At 38.2% G+C, this 19,394-nt stretch overlaps 1 protein-coding gene across 4 annotated transcripts in view; it reads right to left on the bottom strand.

Moving 5' to 3' along the window:
- tho2 (THO complex subunit 2-like protein) overlaps positions 1-19,394 on the bottom strand; it is a 1,047,711-nt gene that overhangs the window by 419,661 nt on the left and 608,656 nt on the right. For all 4 annotated transcript variants that reach the window (XM_090374101.1, XM_090374103.1, XM_090374104.1 and 1 more), the window contains one exon: positions 10,256-10,367. In XM_090374101.1, coding sequence (XP_090230227.1) covers positions 10,256-10,367 — 112 coding nt within the window. The remainder of the gene's footprint in view (positions 1-10,255; positions 10,368-19,394) is intronic.

Here is a 19,394-nt window from a genome sequence, read left to right as displayed (position 1 = left end):
TTTTGGCTGGTGCAGCATAAATGTTAGGCTTCTTTGCATCACATGGCCATTACTAATACTAAATACAATCTATCAAGCCCTAAAGAATAAAAGACAAACAGCACACACTGCTCAACCTCAACAAGGAGACTCCACTCATGCAGATCGAAGACAAAAAGATGGGCAAAGAAGGTACTCCATGACAGATACTACAATGATCTCCATCAAGGCTATATATATAAGACGGGTTCTAATGCATAGCTCATGAGTGGGAAGCTCTACCGCAAGACTGAAGAATTCACGCTTACGATTAAGACCAGGTAATCAACACTAGGAACTACATCACCAAGGACCCCAGATTGACATGACACATGCTGTCAATGCCACCTGGTCCTAGAAACAATCCAGCACACAACTGTGGGATGCAGGGATATCAACCAGAATGAGTACACTCACAGACATGACCAGGTTGCCAGGATAATATATCATAAGCTATTGCAAAAATACTTGGTCAAAGAATGTGTATGCATTAGAGTATGAACATCGTGAAAGAAAGAAATGGAAGTTCAACAGAAATGTGAATCCAGATGAAATTTAACAAGAGTATTTTGTTATGCCAGGGAGTTCTGAAACTGCACCCAAAAAAAAAAAAAAAAAAAAAACACTCGAGCTGAAATAATGAAGGAATATCGTGAATGGAAGAAAAGGAAATTAGAAATTCAAACTAATAATAATCATAATGAAATTCAACCACAGAGTTCTACTATGCCTGGTACTTGTCAACCACAGAGTTCTACTATGCCTGATACTTGTCAGCCACAGAGTTCTACTATGCCTGATACTTGTCAGCCACAGAGTTCTACTATGCCTGATACTTGTCAGCCACAGAGTTCTACTATGCCCGATACTTATCAGGAATCTAAAACTCCAGCATAACGAATGAAGGAATATCGTGCAAAATAGCTAATAATGAGATTCCTGATTACATCCTTATAGTGTGACAGTGAGTTTGAAAAACTAAAGTATAAAAACCCATTTGCATTTAGTTGTAACGTTTGTGATCATTTACGGTTTCAATTAGATTTGAAACCATTTCCAACAACTTCACATGAATTACTTCAAAATGAATATCATTTACAAGAAGTGAGTACTTTCATGATGTGTAATACATGTCATACTTCATTAAAAGAGGGATGGATACCAAATATGGTCACGTCAAATGGATTTATATATCCAACCTATCCTCCTACTCCACTGAATGTTGTCAATGAGCATCTGATATTACCATGATTACCATTTATGCAAATTCGTCATTTATGTTATGAACATGGACAATATGGGATCATTGGACATGTAATAAATGTACCAGTGAACGTAAATTTGATGGTTCATCAATTACCTAGAGAATTAGATGACGATTATGCCATTAATGTACATATAAAACGAAGACTCATATATAAATCATATCTATAAAGATGTGTGCAGAAGAAAATAGTGAAAATATGGTTATGGTATTTGATAAATTCACCTTAGTATAACTTCTACGGCATAAAAGTGAGAGGTTTCTCGGGGACAAATGATGAGAGTGAAAAGAGGGATGGATTTACAAATTGCATTTAAATCAGTAGGAATAACAGCTAATATTACTAATTCTATATTGGAATCTAAATAATTTATAAACAAGTCATTAGAGTCTAAATTGACATTTCTAAAATCAATTCACAATTCAGCATATTATTGGAGTCAATGTAAACGAGATATGTTTGCCATGATTCATCAATTAGGAAAACCTACAATGTTCTTGATGTTGAGTGCAAGTGATCCAACATGGCTTGTATTACTACGTACGTTATACAAATTCAGATATAGATGAGAAATTACAGCTAATGAAGTAATGGATCTAACTTACATGAAAAGAGTTACATTAATAAATGAAGACCCCATAATGTGTGCCATATACTTTAATAAAATTGTTGAATGTACTCAAAATTTTAAAACTGAAAACCTATAGTCCTTTTGGGATATATTATGTTGTGAAATTTTTTAAACACATTGAATTTCAACATTGAGGAAGTCCACACACATATATTATTATGGATGAACACTGTACCCTCTGCACCATTAGAAGAAAAAGAAGGTGGGATGGAAGAAGCAATCCAAATTATAGATGCATTATGTTCTACAGAGAAAACTTTAGATTATTCAAATTTAAAGCAACTTAAACATACTTTTACCTGTTATAAAAATAATAATAAACTGACGCAAATGTCAATTTGAAGCATCTTTTTGGCCAATGTCACAAACTCTTATATTGATACCAATAGCCACAGATGACAATCGAAGATTAGCTTATCACAAAAAATATCATAAAATGCATGCCTCAATAGAATTGGATAATCATGTTAATTTCAAAGAATTCCTTCAATCAAATCAATCCCAATCAGAAGAATATCTAAATATTTTAAGGGCTGGTATCAAACGACTATGTGTATTTCTTAAAAGCAAGATAAAAGAAAAATTTATAAATAATTACAATCCTTGGATTTTAGGAGTGCCCAAGTCTAATTTGGATTTACAATTTATCATAGAAGAATATTCATGTGCAACATATTTAGTTGAATATGTGAATAAACCTAACAGAGGAATAAGCAATCTGCAAAGAAAAATTATAGAGCTACAAGAAGAATATCCTGATATGGATATAACTGATCTAACATGAGCATTAAGTGTAGATGTATTGAATTCTATGGAGACGAGTTCACAAGAGGCAGATTGGTATTTATTACGATACCCATATCTTCAAGAGCAATTGAATACATGCCAACGGTATGGCCACATGAGCGTCAGAAATTACATAAATCAAAAGCTGAACTGGATGAACAAGTTGATGGTGATTCTTTGGATATATGGAGAGATAGTATTTTTGATAACTACGAAAAACGGTGAAACATTAAAAGATATAACTCTTGCACAATTTACTGCTCAAAAAGGAAATGGGGGGGGGGGGATACAATTTTCTAAAATAATTTGGTATTGAAATTATAATACATCTTCATGAACATATACATAAAATTGTAACTTTACACATAATTTAAGTTTCATAATGAGTTCCTGCAGTAAAAACATTTTTAACGTTTGCTGTGACATTATCAGTAGTAGTAGTGGCATGTGATGCAAGAAAGCCAAAAAAAAAAAACAATCCCCTATAAATATTTGTCCAGTTCCTTCTTAAATTTATTTAACCTATCAACTTCCACAACGACAGATGGAAGTTTGTTCCAGCAATTAACCACCCGCTGGCTAAAGGCAAATTTCCGCACGTCTATTCTACATCTGTCTTTCCTCAATTTCAATTTGTGGCCCCTTACGATCGTAATCTGAACAAGTGGAAGAATCCCATCAGAATTCAGCGTGCTCAATCCATTCAAAGCCTTATACACCTCAATCAGATCACCTCACAGGTGCCTAGTCTCGAGCTGCTCAATTTGCAGAACATAAGCCTGTCCTACCCTTCATTCCCCTCACCAATCCTGTTGCCCTTATCTGTACACACTCAAGCAAATCTAAATCCTTCCTAAAATGATGCCTCCAGACCTGCACGCAGTACTCAAGGTGTGGCCTGACAATTGCCTTATACAGAGGGACAATCACCACCTTTTCCCTGCTAGCAAAATTCCTGTATATCATTGACAACATCCCATGACCTACCCTGGCAGCCTGTCTGCATTGCTCAGAAAACTTCATATCTAACTGCACAATTACTCCCAAGTATTTTTCATTTTCTACCACCTTAAGTGTAGTACCATGCAGTTGGTATGTTTCTCTGGGGTTACTTCTACCCATATGCAGTACTTTGCATTTTTCAATGTTAAACTTCAGTTGCCACTTCTCAGCCCATCTGCCCAAATTTTCTAGAACCTGTTGCAGTAACACACTGCCATTACTGTCAATAACAACACTGCCACCCTTTGTATCTGCAAACTTCAAAACGAAGCCTGATATACCTTCATCAATATCATTGATAAATATACAAAACAAGTGGACCCAACACCCGAACCCTGTGTGACTCCACTAATAACATTAGTCCACGGAGAGCAGCACCCATTGATTACCACTCCATGTCTTCCCCCACTCAACAATCCTTTTATCCATTGTAGCAACTTACCCTTAATAACATTCTGCTCCAATTTGTACAGTAGTCTTCCATGCGCAACAGTGTCAAAAGCTTTCCTGAAATCCAAGTACAGTATATGATATCAAAATTATTTTTTGCATCCAGTTCCACTGTAACCCAATCAAATTTGTCAGACAAGACTTTCCCTTAACAAACCCATGCTGTCTGAATTATTGCTGCAGTCTTGTCTAGATGATCCTGCAATACATCTTTAACCAGTGACTCCATTATTTTACTCGGAACAGAAGTTAAACTAACTGGTCTGTAATTACTCGAGTCACTCTTCGATCCCCCTTTGTGAATTAGGGACACATTTGCACATCTCCAGTCCGTGGGGACCTCCGCTGAGTCCAAGAATGCTCTCATAATTATGGCTAAGGGCTTGCTTATTCCCTTTGCCACCTCCTTTAATATAACTGGATAGATCCCATCTACCCCAGGTGCCTTTCTTATGTTTAACTTCAACAATTTCTCCTCCACTTTGTTCTCAGTTATTACAAAATCATTAAGCACCCTGTTACAATTTGATAACATTGTGGCATTTTCCAACCTTAACTCCTCATGTGTGAATGTAGATGCAAAATACTCATTCAGTTGTCATTCAGTTTGTTTTCTATCTGAGCAGGATAATCAACAGTCGACGATCGATAATAAGTGGACCAATCAGATTCATCCCCTTCCTTTTGGAGTTTATATAAGCAAAGAAATCCTTGCTGTTTTTCTTAGCATCATTTGTCAAAGATTTCTCGCAATCTGCCTTCGCCTGCCTAACCTCCTTTTGACTTGATTACAGACTAGCTTATATATATCATAGGCTTCTGTATCGCCTGATAATTTATATGCATCCCATGCATTTTTCTTCTCTGTTATGAATCTCATTAGTTCATTTGACAACCATTTCGGCCTAAACCTTGAACAATATTTCTTAATAGGTATGAAACGTTTAATAGCTTCCACTACTAATTCCTTGAATGCTTTCCACTTAGAATTTGCTGTTGGCAATATCTTCAGTTGTTCCCACTGTACAGAATTTAAAAACTGTCTGAGACCACTGTAGTCACCCGTACGGAAGCAAAAACCACTTCCTTTACCCCTGATGGTAATTAAATCCCACATCAGTAAACTGTGATCACTGTTACCTAGTAGCTCCTTTATCTGCAAATTCTTAATACACGAATGACCACTGCTGATAACCAGATCAAGAGTATTACCCTCTCTGGTTGCCTCTCGAACATGCTGCTGCAGAAAACAATCATCCAATCAATCCACAAGTCTTACTAGTGTGCTAGTGACCAACCCATAAGTTCCAGTCTATATATGGGAAGTTGAAATCGCTCTTTATAAGACATTCTGATTAACTAGCCCACTCTATTTCTCTGTACAACTGTTCATTGTACTCATTCGAGTCATTAGGCCTATAACACACTCCTACTCTTACTTTCGCAGTGCTTATGTCACACCAAACTGACTCAACAGTGCACTGTTCATCTATATTAACTGGATGCACTTCTTTTGATTTTATGTTTTTCTTAATTAACAGCATAATACCTCCTCCCTTCCTATCCTGTCTATCCTTTCTGTACACATTGTACTCCCCAAATTCCAGTTCTGCATTCCTTATTTCTATGTGACACCATGTCTCTGACACCACATCAGTGACACTATCAGTCTCAGAGTAGAGGGGCAGTAACTCATAGATTAGCGCCACAACAAGTTTAAATCTGGCTCTGACCATATGGAACAAGGAATGACGATCCAATCACTGTGTATATCACCAGCATGGTGCCAAAGAGCCTCCATAAGCAAAAAGCCTACCAGAGCACACTTACATGGATTACACAAAGCCACAATCCTGAACATCTGTAGGATAGTCAGAGTTAATTGGCCAATAATAGTAACTGTACATAACAAACACACCATGCACTTGGTACCAGTACCCATTGTGGGATGGTAAAACACCAATTAGGAGAAAAAAGAGAATAATAATAACAGACTTCAGCACTCATAAAATCCAAATATTGTAATTATCCATAAATTTCTCTTCTATCTTGCATTTCAGAAATACACGTGGTTGTTTGATACCAGCCCTCAAAATATTTACATTTTCTTCTTCTGATTGACATTGATTTGATTTAAGGAATTCTTCAAAATTAACATCATGATTATACAATTAACCATAGATGCCATGGCTATAGAGCAAGCCTACAAGAAGCGCCCAACATGTACACAGCCCACATCAATTACTGCAAGGCCTTCGACTCCGTGCAACATAACTGGCTAATAGAGGCATTGAACATCTAGAAAGTCAATCTGATAGTATTAGCATTAGTAGAGGCATATGATGCAAGAAAGCAAGCTTATGCAGCATAGGGAAAAAAAAAAAAAAAAAAACCCTCCCATTTCACCCTTCCATTCATTCCAAACGCCTGTCTAGCTCAGCCTTAAATTTATTTAGGCTATTAACTTCCACAACAAAAGATGGAAGCCAGTTCCACCAATCAACTACTCTCTGGCTAAAGAGATTCCATTATTTTCCCCGGAACACAAGTTAAACTAACAGGTCTGTAGTTACTTGTGTCACCTTTTGAACCCCCTTTTTGAAATGGTGATACATTTGCACACTCCAGTCCATGGGGACCTCTCCCCCTGAGTCCAAGGAAGCTGTCATAATTATGGCTACTTTTGCTTACTTCCTTTGCTGCCTCATTTAATATAACTTGATATATCCCATCCACCCCAGGTGTCTTCCTTATGTTTAACTTCAACAATTTCTCCTCCACTTTGCTCTCAGTTATTACAAAATCACTTAGCTGCCTGTTAGCATTTGATAAACTTCTGCCACTTCCCTCATTGAATGACTCCTCATGTGTGAATGTAGATGCAAAATACTCATTCAGTTTATCAGCTACCTGAGCATAATCATCAATGTCAACCCATCTATGTTAAATGGTCCAATCTGATTCATCCCTTTCCTTCTAGAGTTTACATAAGTAAAGAACTATTTTCTGTTTTTCTTTGTATCCTTTGCAAAAGATTTCTTGTAATCTGCCTTACTTACAGACTACTTTATACCTGCTATAGGGTTCTGTGTCACCTGATACTTTATATGCATCCCATACATTCTTCTACTCTGCCACGAGCCTCATTAATTCATCTGACATCCATATAGGGCTAAAGCTTGAACAGTATTTCTTAGTTGGAATGAAAAGCCTAGTAGCCTCCAAAATCAAGTCTGTGAAGGTTTCCCATTTAGAATTCAGCGTAGGTAACGTCATCAGTTGATCCCACTTCACAGAATTTAAAAACTGCCTGAGATCTCTGTAGTCACCTTTATGAAAGTAAAAGCCCTTCCCTTTAGCCTTGATGGTAGTTACATCTTTAGGTAATTCCTACATCAGTATATTGTGATCACTGTCACCCAGTGGTTCCTTTATCTGCAAATTCTTAATGCATGAATAATCACTGCTGATAATCAGATCAAGAGTATCTCTCTCTGGTTGCGTCTCGCACATGTTGCTGTAGAAAACAGTCATCCAATAAATCCACAAAAATCTTGCTAGTGTATGAGTGACCAACCACAAGTTCCAGTCAATATCTGGAAAGTTAAAATCCCCCATTATAAGACATTCTGATTTACTGGCCGACCTTTATTCTGATTTACTGGCCCACTACATCTCTGCACAATTTCTCATTATACTCATCAGATTCATTAGGCCTATAACACACATCTACTCTAATTTTTCCTTTCCCAGTGCTTAATTCAAACTTACAGACTCAACACTGCATTGTCCACCAACATCAATTGGATGCACTTCATTAGATTTTATGTGTTTCTTAACTAAAAGCATAACCCCTCCTCGCTTCCTGTTCTGTACACATAGTACTCCCGAAATTCCAATTCTGCACTGCTTATATCTGTGTGACACCACATCTCTGTTATCCCAACAATATCTGCCTTTGATGTCTTGACTAGCACTTCAAGCTGATCAAATTTATTAACTATACTTCTAACAGTATAGTGACAAACTTTCTAGAAGAAACGATGGAGAAATCGTGTACCACCATTAAGGTCGAGAACATCACAATCAGGCCAATCCCCATCAGGAGAGGAATCTTTCAGGGAGATGCCCTGAGCCCACTATAGCAAGTATGGATATAATCACAAAGAAGGAAAGAAGAACCTGTACACCCTCACCCACCCGGTGTACATTGATGAAATGAAGCTCTACGCGGGAACTGAGAAGCAGCTCCAGCAACTACTCAAGATCACTGAAAAATTCAGCAATGATATTAGGATGGAATTTAGTCTAGACAAATGTAAGACCCACCAACCAGACCAGAGAAAATTAGTCAACTGAAACTACCAGCTGCAGGCTGGTAAAGAGATCAAAGCTACGGCACAGGAAGAGGCCTACAAATACTTGGGGATGATGAAGGTTCAGCAGTTACAGCTCAAAGAAATTAAGGCCTGCCTGACTGAAAAATACAATAAGAGACTCAGAAGCCTGCTGAAAGCAAAGCTGAATGGGGGGAACACAGTTAAAGCCATAAACACCTATGCAGTCCCAGTGCTAACACACTCCTTCGGGGTCATAGATTGGACTAACACCGAACTGGAGAATATCATGAAAAAGACAAGGACAATGATGACCAAGAGCTGCTAACACCACAGATGGAGAGACTGACAATTGTCTGGAAAGAAGGAGGAAGGGGCCTGATAGACCTCATCAAGCAATGAAGACTGTGATTGGCTAACCTGAAGGATTACTTCCAGAAACAAACAGTAGCACCCCACCAGGCCATAACGAAGATAAACAAGCGGTATACCCACTCAACCTAAGCAATGAGTCCCCTGCCACCCAGGAGACACAAATGAAGCTAGAAAGATGGGCAGAAAAGATACTCCATGGCACACTACAAGGATTACTTCCAGAAACACACAGCAGCACTCCACTAGACCATAACGAAGATAAAAAAGCTGTATACCCACTCAACCTAAGCAATGAGTCCCCTGCCACCCAGGAGACACAAACGAAGCTAGAAAGATGGGCAGAAATGACACTCCATGGCACACTACAATGATCTCCATCAAGATTACATAGATAAAATTGCTTCCAATGCATGGCTGACGAGCGGGATGCTCTTCCCAGATACTGAAGGATTCATGCTCGCCATCCAAGACCAGGTAATCAACACCAGGAACTATAGAAAATACATTGCCAAAGAGCCCAGAGTGCTCAATGACACATGTCGACTATGCCACCTGGCCTCAGAAACGATCCAACACATCACCACGGGGTGCAAGTATACTCCAGACTGAGTATACTGTTAGACACGACCAGGTAGCCAGGATAATACATCAGAAGATAGCAAAGCAAGGAAATATCAGTTGATCGAAGAAAGCGTACCGTACTACAAGTACAAATCCCAGGCAGTACTAGAGACCCCAACCTGTACTGGGACCGTACCATAATAACGGATAGGACAATCCCGCACAACAGACCAGATGTAACCTTTGTGGGTAAGAAGGAAAAGGCTGCCTATCTGACTGACATAGCTGTACCCAACACTTGCAACCTGCAGAAAACCCATGGAGAAAAAATCAGGAAGTACACGAACCTAAGACAAGAGATCAAAGAGATGTGGCATATGCAACAAGTAACGACCATCCTGATCATCGTGTCAACCACAGATATGGTGCCAAAAACGCGACATAACAGCCTAGCAGCAATAGGTCTCCCAGCAAACACTGCAGAAAGTTCTCCCAAAAAGCACTGCAGAAAGTTGCAACCCTGAACTCCTGTACGATGGTCAGAGAGTTCTTTGGCCAACACCAGACATAACAACTACCCTGCGGTCTTGGTAGCAATACCCGTCATGAGGTGGAACCCCCAATCAGTAAAATGAGCAGCAGCAGCAGCAACAACAACAACAACAACAACACCACTAATAATAATAAACAGTTTAAAAATGCCGGAGAGGTTTAATATTCACAAATGGAATCATAAGGTGTACCGGTAAACTTGTCGATGTGAGGACAATTTTATTCTACTAATATTTCCATATTCAAAATGTAAATATACACTTATCAGTTATACTTACCAAGCTTACTTTCAGAGTTAATATCTCCCACTTCTTTAATAATACTAGGGTTTGATTTCACTGTATTCTCCAGTTTGATAACTGTTACTTGTGGGCCACTGGAAATCTTGTTCTGAAAAATTAAATTACTTTATATATTTACAATTGCAAAACTTTTAATCAACTAATCAATACAGAAATGTAATATAAACAAAAAAAAAAAAAAAGAAAAACGAAATAGAACTTTATATAACAAATAAGTGGACAGCTTGACAAACTAGCAGATATATAGTTTAGGGAAGCAATTATATTAAACATAGTACTCCCGTCCCTTTCAAATCAAGTCCATTTTACTATAATGGTCCAGTTACATTTTCTAAGACACGTGCAAACAAACCATTGGAAATCTTGATTTAATTCATTCTGTATTTCTGAAAGGAAAGATGTGTCTTTCAGGAATAAGAGTATTAAAGTTATCGATTCAGAAAAGAGATGGCTTATAATAATAAATACTCCAATATATATATTTATGATTTGTGTTTCTTATGTGTGACCTTAGGGTGGTAAAAAATGAAAAATATCTGGGAGTAATTGTGCAGTCAGATATGAAGTTTTCTGAGCAATGCAGACAGGCTGCCAGAGTAGGTCATGGGGTATTGTCATTGTCACTGATTTTGGTATTGTCACTGATATACAGGAATTTTGCTAGTAGGGAAAAGGAGGTGATTATCACTTTCTATAAGACAGGAGTGGCCAACTTAATTTGTGATGTGATCTACTTTTTTCCTTCAAAATGTGCCGCTATCTACCATCTCAAAAATTTCATTGCACAAGGTGCACAAATCGAGGGATGACTGTATATTTCAAATTCGTCGTGATCGACTGAAATTAAATCCGTGATTGACTTGTTGGCCACCCCTGCTTTAAGACAATGGTCAGGCCACGTCTCGAGTACTGCGCACAGGTCTGGACGCCTGATTTAAGGATGCTGAGTTGCTTGAGCGTGTACAGAGAATGGTAACAAGATTGGTGAGAGGAACGAAGGGGTCCTGTTACCAAGAAAGGCTTAAGTTCTGTAATTTGCAGTGGCTGAAGACTAGGCACCTGCGAGGTGATCTGATTGAGGTGTATAAGGCTTTGAATGGGATGTGCATGCTGAATTCTGATGGGTTCTTCCGCTTGCTCAGATTACGAACCCGAGGGGACAGAAATTAAAATTGGGGAAAAGAGATGTAGAATAGATGTGCTGAAATTTGACTTTAGCCAGCGGGTGGTTAATTGCTGGAACAAACTTTCCATTTGTCATTGTGGAAGAAGTTGATAGCTCAAATAAATTCAAGGAGGAACTGGACAAACTTTTTGATGGAATGGAGGTGTGAATTTTTTTTTTTTTTTTTTTTTTTTTTTGTCTGATGCTACATAAGCTTCTTGCATCACATGCCTCCATTACTACTACTCCTATTACTACCTTTGTAACATTATAACTATATTCATGATACCACAAAATATGCTGAAATTCTTGTTTTTTTAAAGCACTGAAGATGTATAATCCTCTGGTTTTATATAGCCATCTGCAGTATACACAGAAAATTTGTTTATTTTGTCGTTTTTAGAAGTCCGTAAAATTTATGAGCAACATGAGAATGGTACCTTGTTTTGTAGCAGCATTCTCCATGCTAAACATATTGGCACTTAACAGTCAGTTCAATTCACATGGTTTGATTTTGATTTATTGGCGCATTAGTATCTAAGGCTAATTCACATGGTTTGATTTTGATTTATTGGCGCATTAGTATCTAAGGCTATTATGTGTCAAGACAGTTATATAGGTTTCAAAATAAATATATAAATAAATTCTGGTAATTGAAAGATGGTTACCTCATCATATAATGGTTAAATATGGTATACTTATTAAAAAATATATATTCAGAATTTTATATGCATGGAATTTTATATATACAGCTGACATGCTGTCATTGTCTGATAAAATCTGACCGAGTGTGTAAGGCTCAGTCAGATGGTTAAATGTGGTAAAATGAGCATTTCTAAGCATTTCAAACGACTCACATATAGGTATGTCATTTGCCCTCAGCAAAAACAAATGTTTCAAATGACTGTGTCCTATGCAGAGCCCAGAACAATTCACCCATGCTGAATATTTGAAGATTACTGTCACAAGCTTAGTGTAGAATGAATACAGTTAACAGAAGCGAAGCCACCTAACTATGAAGAACCAGTAATTATTGGTTTTAACTAATCAATTTTGGTCTTGCATATAGCTATATATGGCATATGTGACCCCCTTGTATTTCAGTTCGATTTGAATCTTTAATTTTCATTATTGAATGTTCTTTCCAAGCAGTAATAAAAATTCTCTTATAATACTGATCTTAGAGATTGATATCAACAATGAAACTTCAATCATGATTTACAAGATAGCAGCTTTTTAACAAGCAATGCTTATCTTATGTGCTGCCCATAGGCTTAAACTGTTAGTGGTCAGCTGTGGTGATTCTTATTACCAAAACCCATTTAAAATAATTTGCCATTAGACTTAGCCACTAATGAAGGCATCCAGAGCAGAATGAAGTTTCATACTTTTTCAGTAAATTCACTGGCTATGAAATTTAATATTAACCCCTGGGGAACTTGCCAATGAAATATGGCATACGTTCTCAAAGAGAAAGATATGATGTCACATGCTTGATTTATGTTGCCAGCAGTGAGTAATAAATACTATTTCACTAGATGCTGATATCTTATTTAGTCAAATCATCTATTTTTTTTTTAACTTGTTCATGTTCATATATAACTGCCTGCAGCTATATAGTATCCATCATGTGAAGCATTTAGTCCAGATCACTTCAACTAGCTTCTGTAGGCATTCATTTCCATTGAATATTATGACAGTATTATTTTCTATTTCATTCTGTTATTTTTTTTAATACAAGTTTTGCAGTGTTAACATAAGCATAAGAATTTTGTTGTTGTTGTTGTTATTATTTGGTTTTTAGGAGCATTAGCAACTAAGGCCATACTGATCCGGGGATATGCGGTGGTCATTCCCTGACCTTTCCGCATCCTCCATATTAGGTGGTTATGGGCACGAACCCCGGTCTAATCAAGAAGCGTGTGCTACGCACTGCCACTCCTGCCCACCTGGCTACGGAGGCGACATAAGAATTTTGTATTTCTTTCCTTTTCAGTAACTTTCCAAAATCTTCTTTAGTATGCCTAACTCCCTTAGTAACTTCACAGCAGAATAGTTACTTACTCACAGAAGATTTCTGTGTCCTCTGCCCATTTGCAATAACTGCTATTTATTATTGTTGTTATTTGTTTTTTTTTTTTCAGAAGCATTAGCAACTAAGGCTATATTGCTCCAGGAATATGCGGTGGTCATTCCCTGACCTTTCCGCATCCTCCGTATTTGGTGATGACTGGCTCGAACCTCGGTCTAATCAAGAAGCGTGTGCTATGCACTGCTGCTCCTTCCCAACTGGCTAGCAATAACTGCATGCATTTTCTTTTCTTCTGGTAGCTTCATGCGTTCCTCTCACAGCATTTAGGTGAAAACAACAAACTGCCTCTCAGTTGGTAGAAAAAGCTTAGCAGCTTCTACAATTACTTTCCTTAATGCTTATCATTTATAATTTGCATTTGTTTTGAAGTATCAAGTGGCCCCACTGAAAAGAATATAAAACTGTCTAGGTTCCTTATACTCACCTTTGTGTAAGCAAACTCCTTTCCTTGGCAATATCTCAGTTATATCTTAAGTTCCAATAAATATCTATTAATCAAAAATCCCTCATAATAAGCCATGTACTCTGCTCAGACTGTGTTTCTTTGTATTGCCATTCATTGTACTCATCACAGTCATTTGGCAGATAACACACTCCTACTCTTATTTTGCTTTCCAGAGAATTTATTTACACCAGATTTATTTACAACAGACTGACTCAATATTGTTCCTGTCTTTATTGTAATGTCTGTTCTTTATGTCTGAAAAGGCTGACATTAGCATGTACAGTTCTAAACAGAGTGCACTCCTGCAAGATTTCAACACATCCTAGTAAATATTAGGAAATGGCAGACAATTTTCAGGAAAGAGATGGATCATTACAAGTAAGCACAAGTCAAAAATGTGATAAATTTCTATTAATAATTCAAAAAGTTAGATTGAAATTTTGGACCCAATATGGGCCACATAACATGTACTTGCTTGTGATCAGTTTGAAGTGTCACAGCACCATTGATTCTTCCTCTTGCTCAGATTAAGAACTTGAGGGGGCATAGATTCAAATTGAGGAAAGACAGTTGTAGAATAGATGTACAGAAATTTGCTTTTAGCCAGCAGGTTGTTGATTGCTGGAACAGACCTCCATCTCTTGTTGTGGAAGTTGATAGCTTAAATAAATTTAAGGCTGAGCTGGACAAGTATTTGTAGTGAATAGAGGGGTGAAACAAGAGGTTTTTTTATTTTTTATTTTTTTTTTTGGCTGATGTTGCATAAGCTTGCTTTCTAGCATCATATGCCTCAACTAATGCTAAAAGCTGATTAAAGCACATATATATAGAAATTATTCAATCTTTCACAATGATAGATACTTAGTCAAAAAGTAATTTGCTTACCCTTTATTCAATTATTATTTGGTGAAACTATACAATTAGTGTCAAATATATGCTGGCCATAGTCACTACTAGTAACCATATCTTGGTTCATTTACTTGAAACTGATTTATTTGAAATCTGGTACATACATGCCATATATCTTGAGAAAATCGGAGGGTAAATTTTAGGGGAGGGGGTGGACCCATGGACAGAACTTGAGAATAACGTATAGCAATTAATATAGTGATTTTTTGTTCACTGCCATTTTAGATTTTTTCCAAGATGCATGAACAATAACAAACCCAAAGGTAAACAACAAATCTTGGATGACAACTGAAATTTTTGAGCAGTGAATTTTTAATTTCGAAATAAAGATGATGAAAGAAAACAGAAAAACCGTGTTGATTGTTGACAACTGCTCTACCCACCTTCACTCGGTAATTTCGAAACTTACAAGTGTGAAGCTTATTTTCTTCCCTGCAAACAGCTCATCTAAATTGGAACCAATGGGCCAAGGATTTGAAATTGCACTACCGAAGGCACATACTAAAAAAAAAAAAATTATACTGAGAATAGAAACCAATATATATTCTGTTTAGAATTGCAGATGTGCATAGAGTTGGCAAACGTGTGGAGTCAAGATGTGACTGAAACAATGATTAAGAAATTTTTTACCAAAACAGGTTGTTAAAATGCTAATTAACAGTGATAAGAGGGATGCACTACTACAAGGCATTAAGCAACCTTGGGAAGAGTTCCAAGTGAGGCTTGATCAGTGGAGAAATTGTTCTTGATGAATTTTTAGGAGTTGATAATGATGGTATACAGGCCGAATATCAGAGTGAGTCAAACATTTTGGAGCATATTTAAAGAACTAGTAACAATATCTACCATGAGATGGATGAAAATAATGGCAATATTAAACCTTCCAAACAAGAAATGTTTGTAGCTGTTAGCGTGAGAGTTTTATCTTGCCTGAAAACCCACCCAATTCAATCTAATACTCAGTTGTTGATATTGTAACAGAGGAACATCGAGCCTGAATCGTGAGTTATTGGGAACCCAGTGCCAAATGGAAGAATAGAGAAAAATATTCCCATAACAGCCAGACATAGTCTGGATCTCAGGGAACATGAAAAACCTCTCGCTCTAACTAGGGTATACGAATTTCTCTCCATATCTGAAAAGAAGTAGTAGTGGACATAGAGTTTTTGTCAAGCGGTTCCTGTGGTTCCCCACAAATCTGAGTTGAGTATTCTGTGATGTGTGCACAACATTTCAAGGTCAGCCAGTATGGGTTATGTGTGAGTAGTGCGTTGTTTGACTGGCCTCTTAGTTACTGGGAGGCTCGATCACCATGGAAGGCGTCTTTCAGCATCTGTCCACACGAGGAGCCGGGCCAGGAAGGTAGAAGGAATGTCTGACGGGCTCTCTCCCCACTTGCAAAGCAAGAGAGGAGAGAGGCCAAGTTAGAGGAACGGAGTGGGTTGGACAGGAAAGGTAAGAAAAGGGGAAGGATGCAAGAGTAGGCAGAGCGGAATGCTATCCCCCCAGCAGAGGACAAAACGGCTGGATGACCCACACCTGTCAGCTGATCAGCGTCAGCACAACCCCTTCGATCAGGATTTGTCGAGGGTGGTTAAAATCCCGCCTGGGGAGTGTCCCAGGCCAGCAAAAGAGTCCGAAAGCATCTAATCCCATGCCGATGGAGAGGCGTCGTCAGCAAAGGAGCTTCATGGAGAAGAGGTGAAGGTCGGAATCCCATTAGCAGAGAGAAGTGTAGGTGTCGGCAAGAATCTCTGGTGGAAGCTTTGTCAAGGGAAGTTGAGAATCACCCGGTGAAGTCTTCTAGGAGCAGCAGAGAACATGTTGGAGCACTGCAGGGGAAGATGAAGTTACTGTGGATATAAAGAAAAAAAAAATAAATAAATAAAAATAAAGGCAGCTCTCGAGTGGCCAAATAATAGAAACTTGGTGACGTGATTGCAATGGTGCATCCTGTGAAGTAGAGAATCATTACTGGGTTTGGTATATCCTTATGGCTGACAGGTTATTTAATTTCTGGTGTGACTGGCAGTGGGGAAGCTAGTCGACAGAATGAACTGCTGTAGTCATAGGTGTGCCAGTTGGTGGTTGTGAGTGATAGCGGTGTCTGTTGAAGACCGCAGTGGCATAGGTCAAGAATGCTTTGTAGGCTTCTTCTTATTCCAAAACCCTAGCCTCTGGATGGATTGTCAGTGCACTGAGGGCCAGAAGAAGCTGATTGCGGTGATCAAGATAGATCGGACAGGAGTGCATCACGTGGTTCCAGTCCTCTGACTCTCCACAGATGCAAAAAGCATCCTCGGCCAGACCAAAGTGGAGAAGACACCTTTTAAATGATCCATGGCCAGTCAAAAGAAACGACGTGTAGATGTTAGGGTAGAACCAGTTGCAACGTCGTTTGTAGAGGAAGGTGACACCCGGAATAAAGAGTTTAGTAATTTCACCTGTTGTTGAGTATTTCCATTGTGTCTGCCATAGGGAAACCAGTTCAGTCCACACACGGGTCATCTCATATTTGATGTTTAGTGTCTGTACTTGTTTTAATGGTGAGTATTTCAACCTCTTTATTCTTCTTGATGGCATGAGAGAGGCCGAAGTATATGACATGGAGATCTAGGGGGGTAAGCATCCAGTAAGAACTTGTAGTGCAGCAGTTGACGTGGTCTGACATGTATGTGTCATTTGCAGCATCATAAGCTGCTGGACCTGAAGGATCGGACATTGCATTCTTACTATCACCATCCTGTTATACCAAACTATGGTACCATATCTGAAAAGAAGTAAGGCAAAGGCTCCCTAGTCCTTATCAGATCTAGAAATGAATTAATTAATGTACAAGCAAAGAATGCAGGAGCCTGGCTTCTCAAGCCAACTGCAATATTCAGAGTTTTATGGCCGTGGGAGGTTTTGGAAAGGAAGACAGCCTGGGAAAGTAGGTGGGCGTTTTTTTTTATTAATGTCTCTGACGCCATGGCGCCAAATAAAACACCTAGAGACGAGGGAACCCCTTTGGAGGTTTGAGTCACCCTAGCACTGTCCTGCACGAAGAAACGTGACTTCCAGTGGCCAATGAGAGAGTTTTGACCGAGAAGACAAAGGAGAGTACAGAATATAAAAAGGGCCCAAAAAGAGACCAAAGGGTTGTCGTCACCTTCGCCATGTGGTTGATTCCTGTGGTCTCCGATGCTGTGGCTGCTGTCAGAGTGATCATTGGCGTCTTGCCGAAGCCTCTTCAGATGTTGTCCGCTGGCCGATCCAAACGAAGCAGCAGAAGTGGGAGAGCAATGCAGAGAAAGTCTTTGAGCCTGGGAAAACGCCCTAGCGTCCGAATGGAAGCCAAACCATCAGCTCTTGACGATAACTACTTAATCTGGTAAGCATACAGTTTCTTATGTGTGAATGGAAATGTCTGAGACAGTAAAATTACGTTAAACTAAATGCTTTCTTCCTAATTACTAAAACCCGTGTCAATTCAATAATGGGTGCAATAACATAACTACGATTGTCAAAAGTACCTGAAAGGTTTTCCTAAAATAATCAATTATGGACAGATAATTGCCATTTAAGTATAATGAGAATATTAGATAAAAGGCGATAAGACACGCATAGTGTGATCACAAAATGTTTCCTGTTTACTTTAAAGATATGTAGAATACGAAGGTGTTTTATGTACATAGTTTATCCAACTTATTGTTATTTAGTGAGTGACAAAGTCAAGGAATGTGTATGTCTAGAAAGTAGAATGCAGAATACTTTGAAGATACTTAACTATATGATTTTATAACTTTAACTAAATTCTTGTTGTCGTTATATGTGTGAACTTGGAAGCAATGCATGTTTAATCATTGTATTCAGGATGCAAGAGTATTGTGTATATGATTTACTTTACTTAATAAATGTTATGTGTTATCCTATCTCTCTCTCTCTCTCTGTCAATATCTCAAAACATGCCAGAAGAAACCAGTAGAGAGGAAGGGTTACGTGGGATGAAATGACACCAAGTGATCATTTCATTACAAAACATAATGAGATCCAAAGGCAGCAGCAATCAAAAGGTCGATAAAGACCTTTGTCTTTATCGACCTCTTTTACCCTTATGGTCGCAACTCTTTTACGTTTACGGTTGCCAAGGGCTCGGACTTTGTCCTAATAGAGCGAATACCTTGAGCAGTAGAGACATCACAGACATACCCCGAAAAGGGAGGGTGACATAGCATTTGAAATCTTGCGTCGGAGGCCTTCAGTGGAAAGAAAATGTAACAGAAACTATATTTGAACATTTAAATAAATGCAAACATTTTTATGAACAGTGTACAGTAGAATCCAGAGTACAACAAAAAATAACCAAATAGTTTACGACATACAGTAGACTCTCGATTTTTAGGGATAGATGGTAAAAAAAAAATTCATGGATAATTGATTTTCCGGTTAATCCAAAAATACAGAAGTCCCCGACATATGTAAGAGATACGTTTGAGGACTTCTTACTTCGTCGAGTTTTACG

This window comes from Mastigoproctus giganteus, chromosome 5 (genome assembly GCF_048544385.1).
Source record: "Mastigoproctus giganteus isolate SK-2022 chromosome 5, ASM4854438v1, whole genome shotgun sequence".
Lineage (NCBI taxonomy): Eukaryota > Metazoa > Arthropoda > Arachnida > Uropygi > Thelyphonidae > Mastigoproctus > Mastigoproctus giganteus.
Note: the sequence above shows the minus strand (reverse complement) of the source record. Positions and strands in the feature narration are given on the sequence as shown.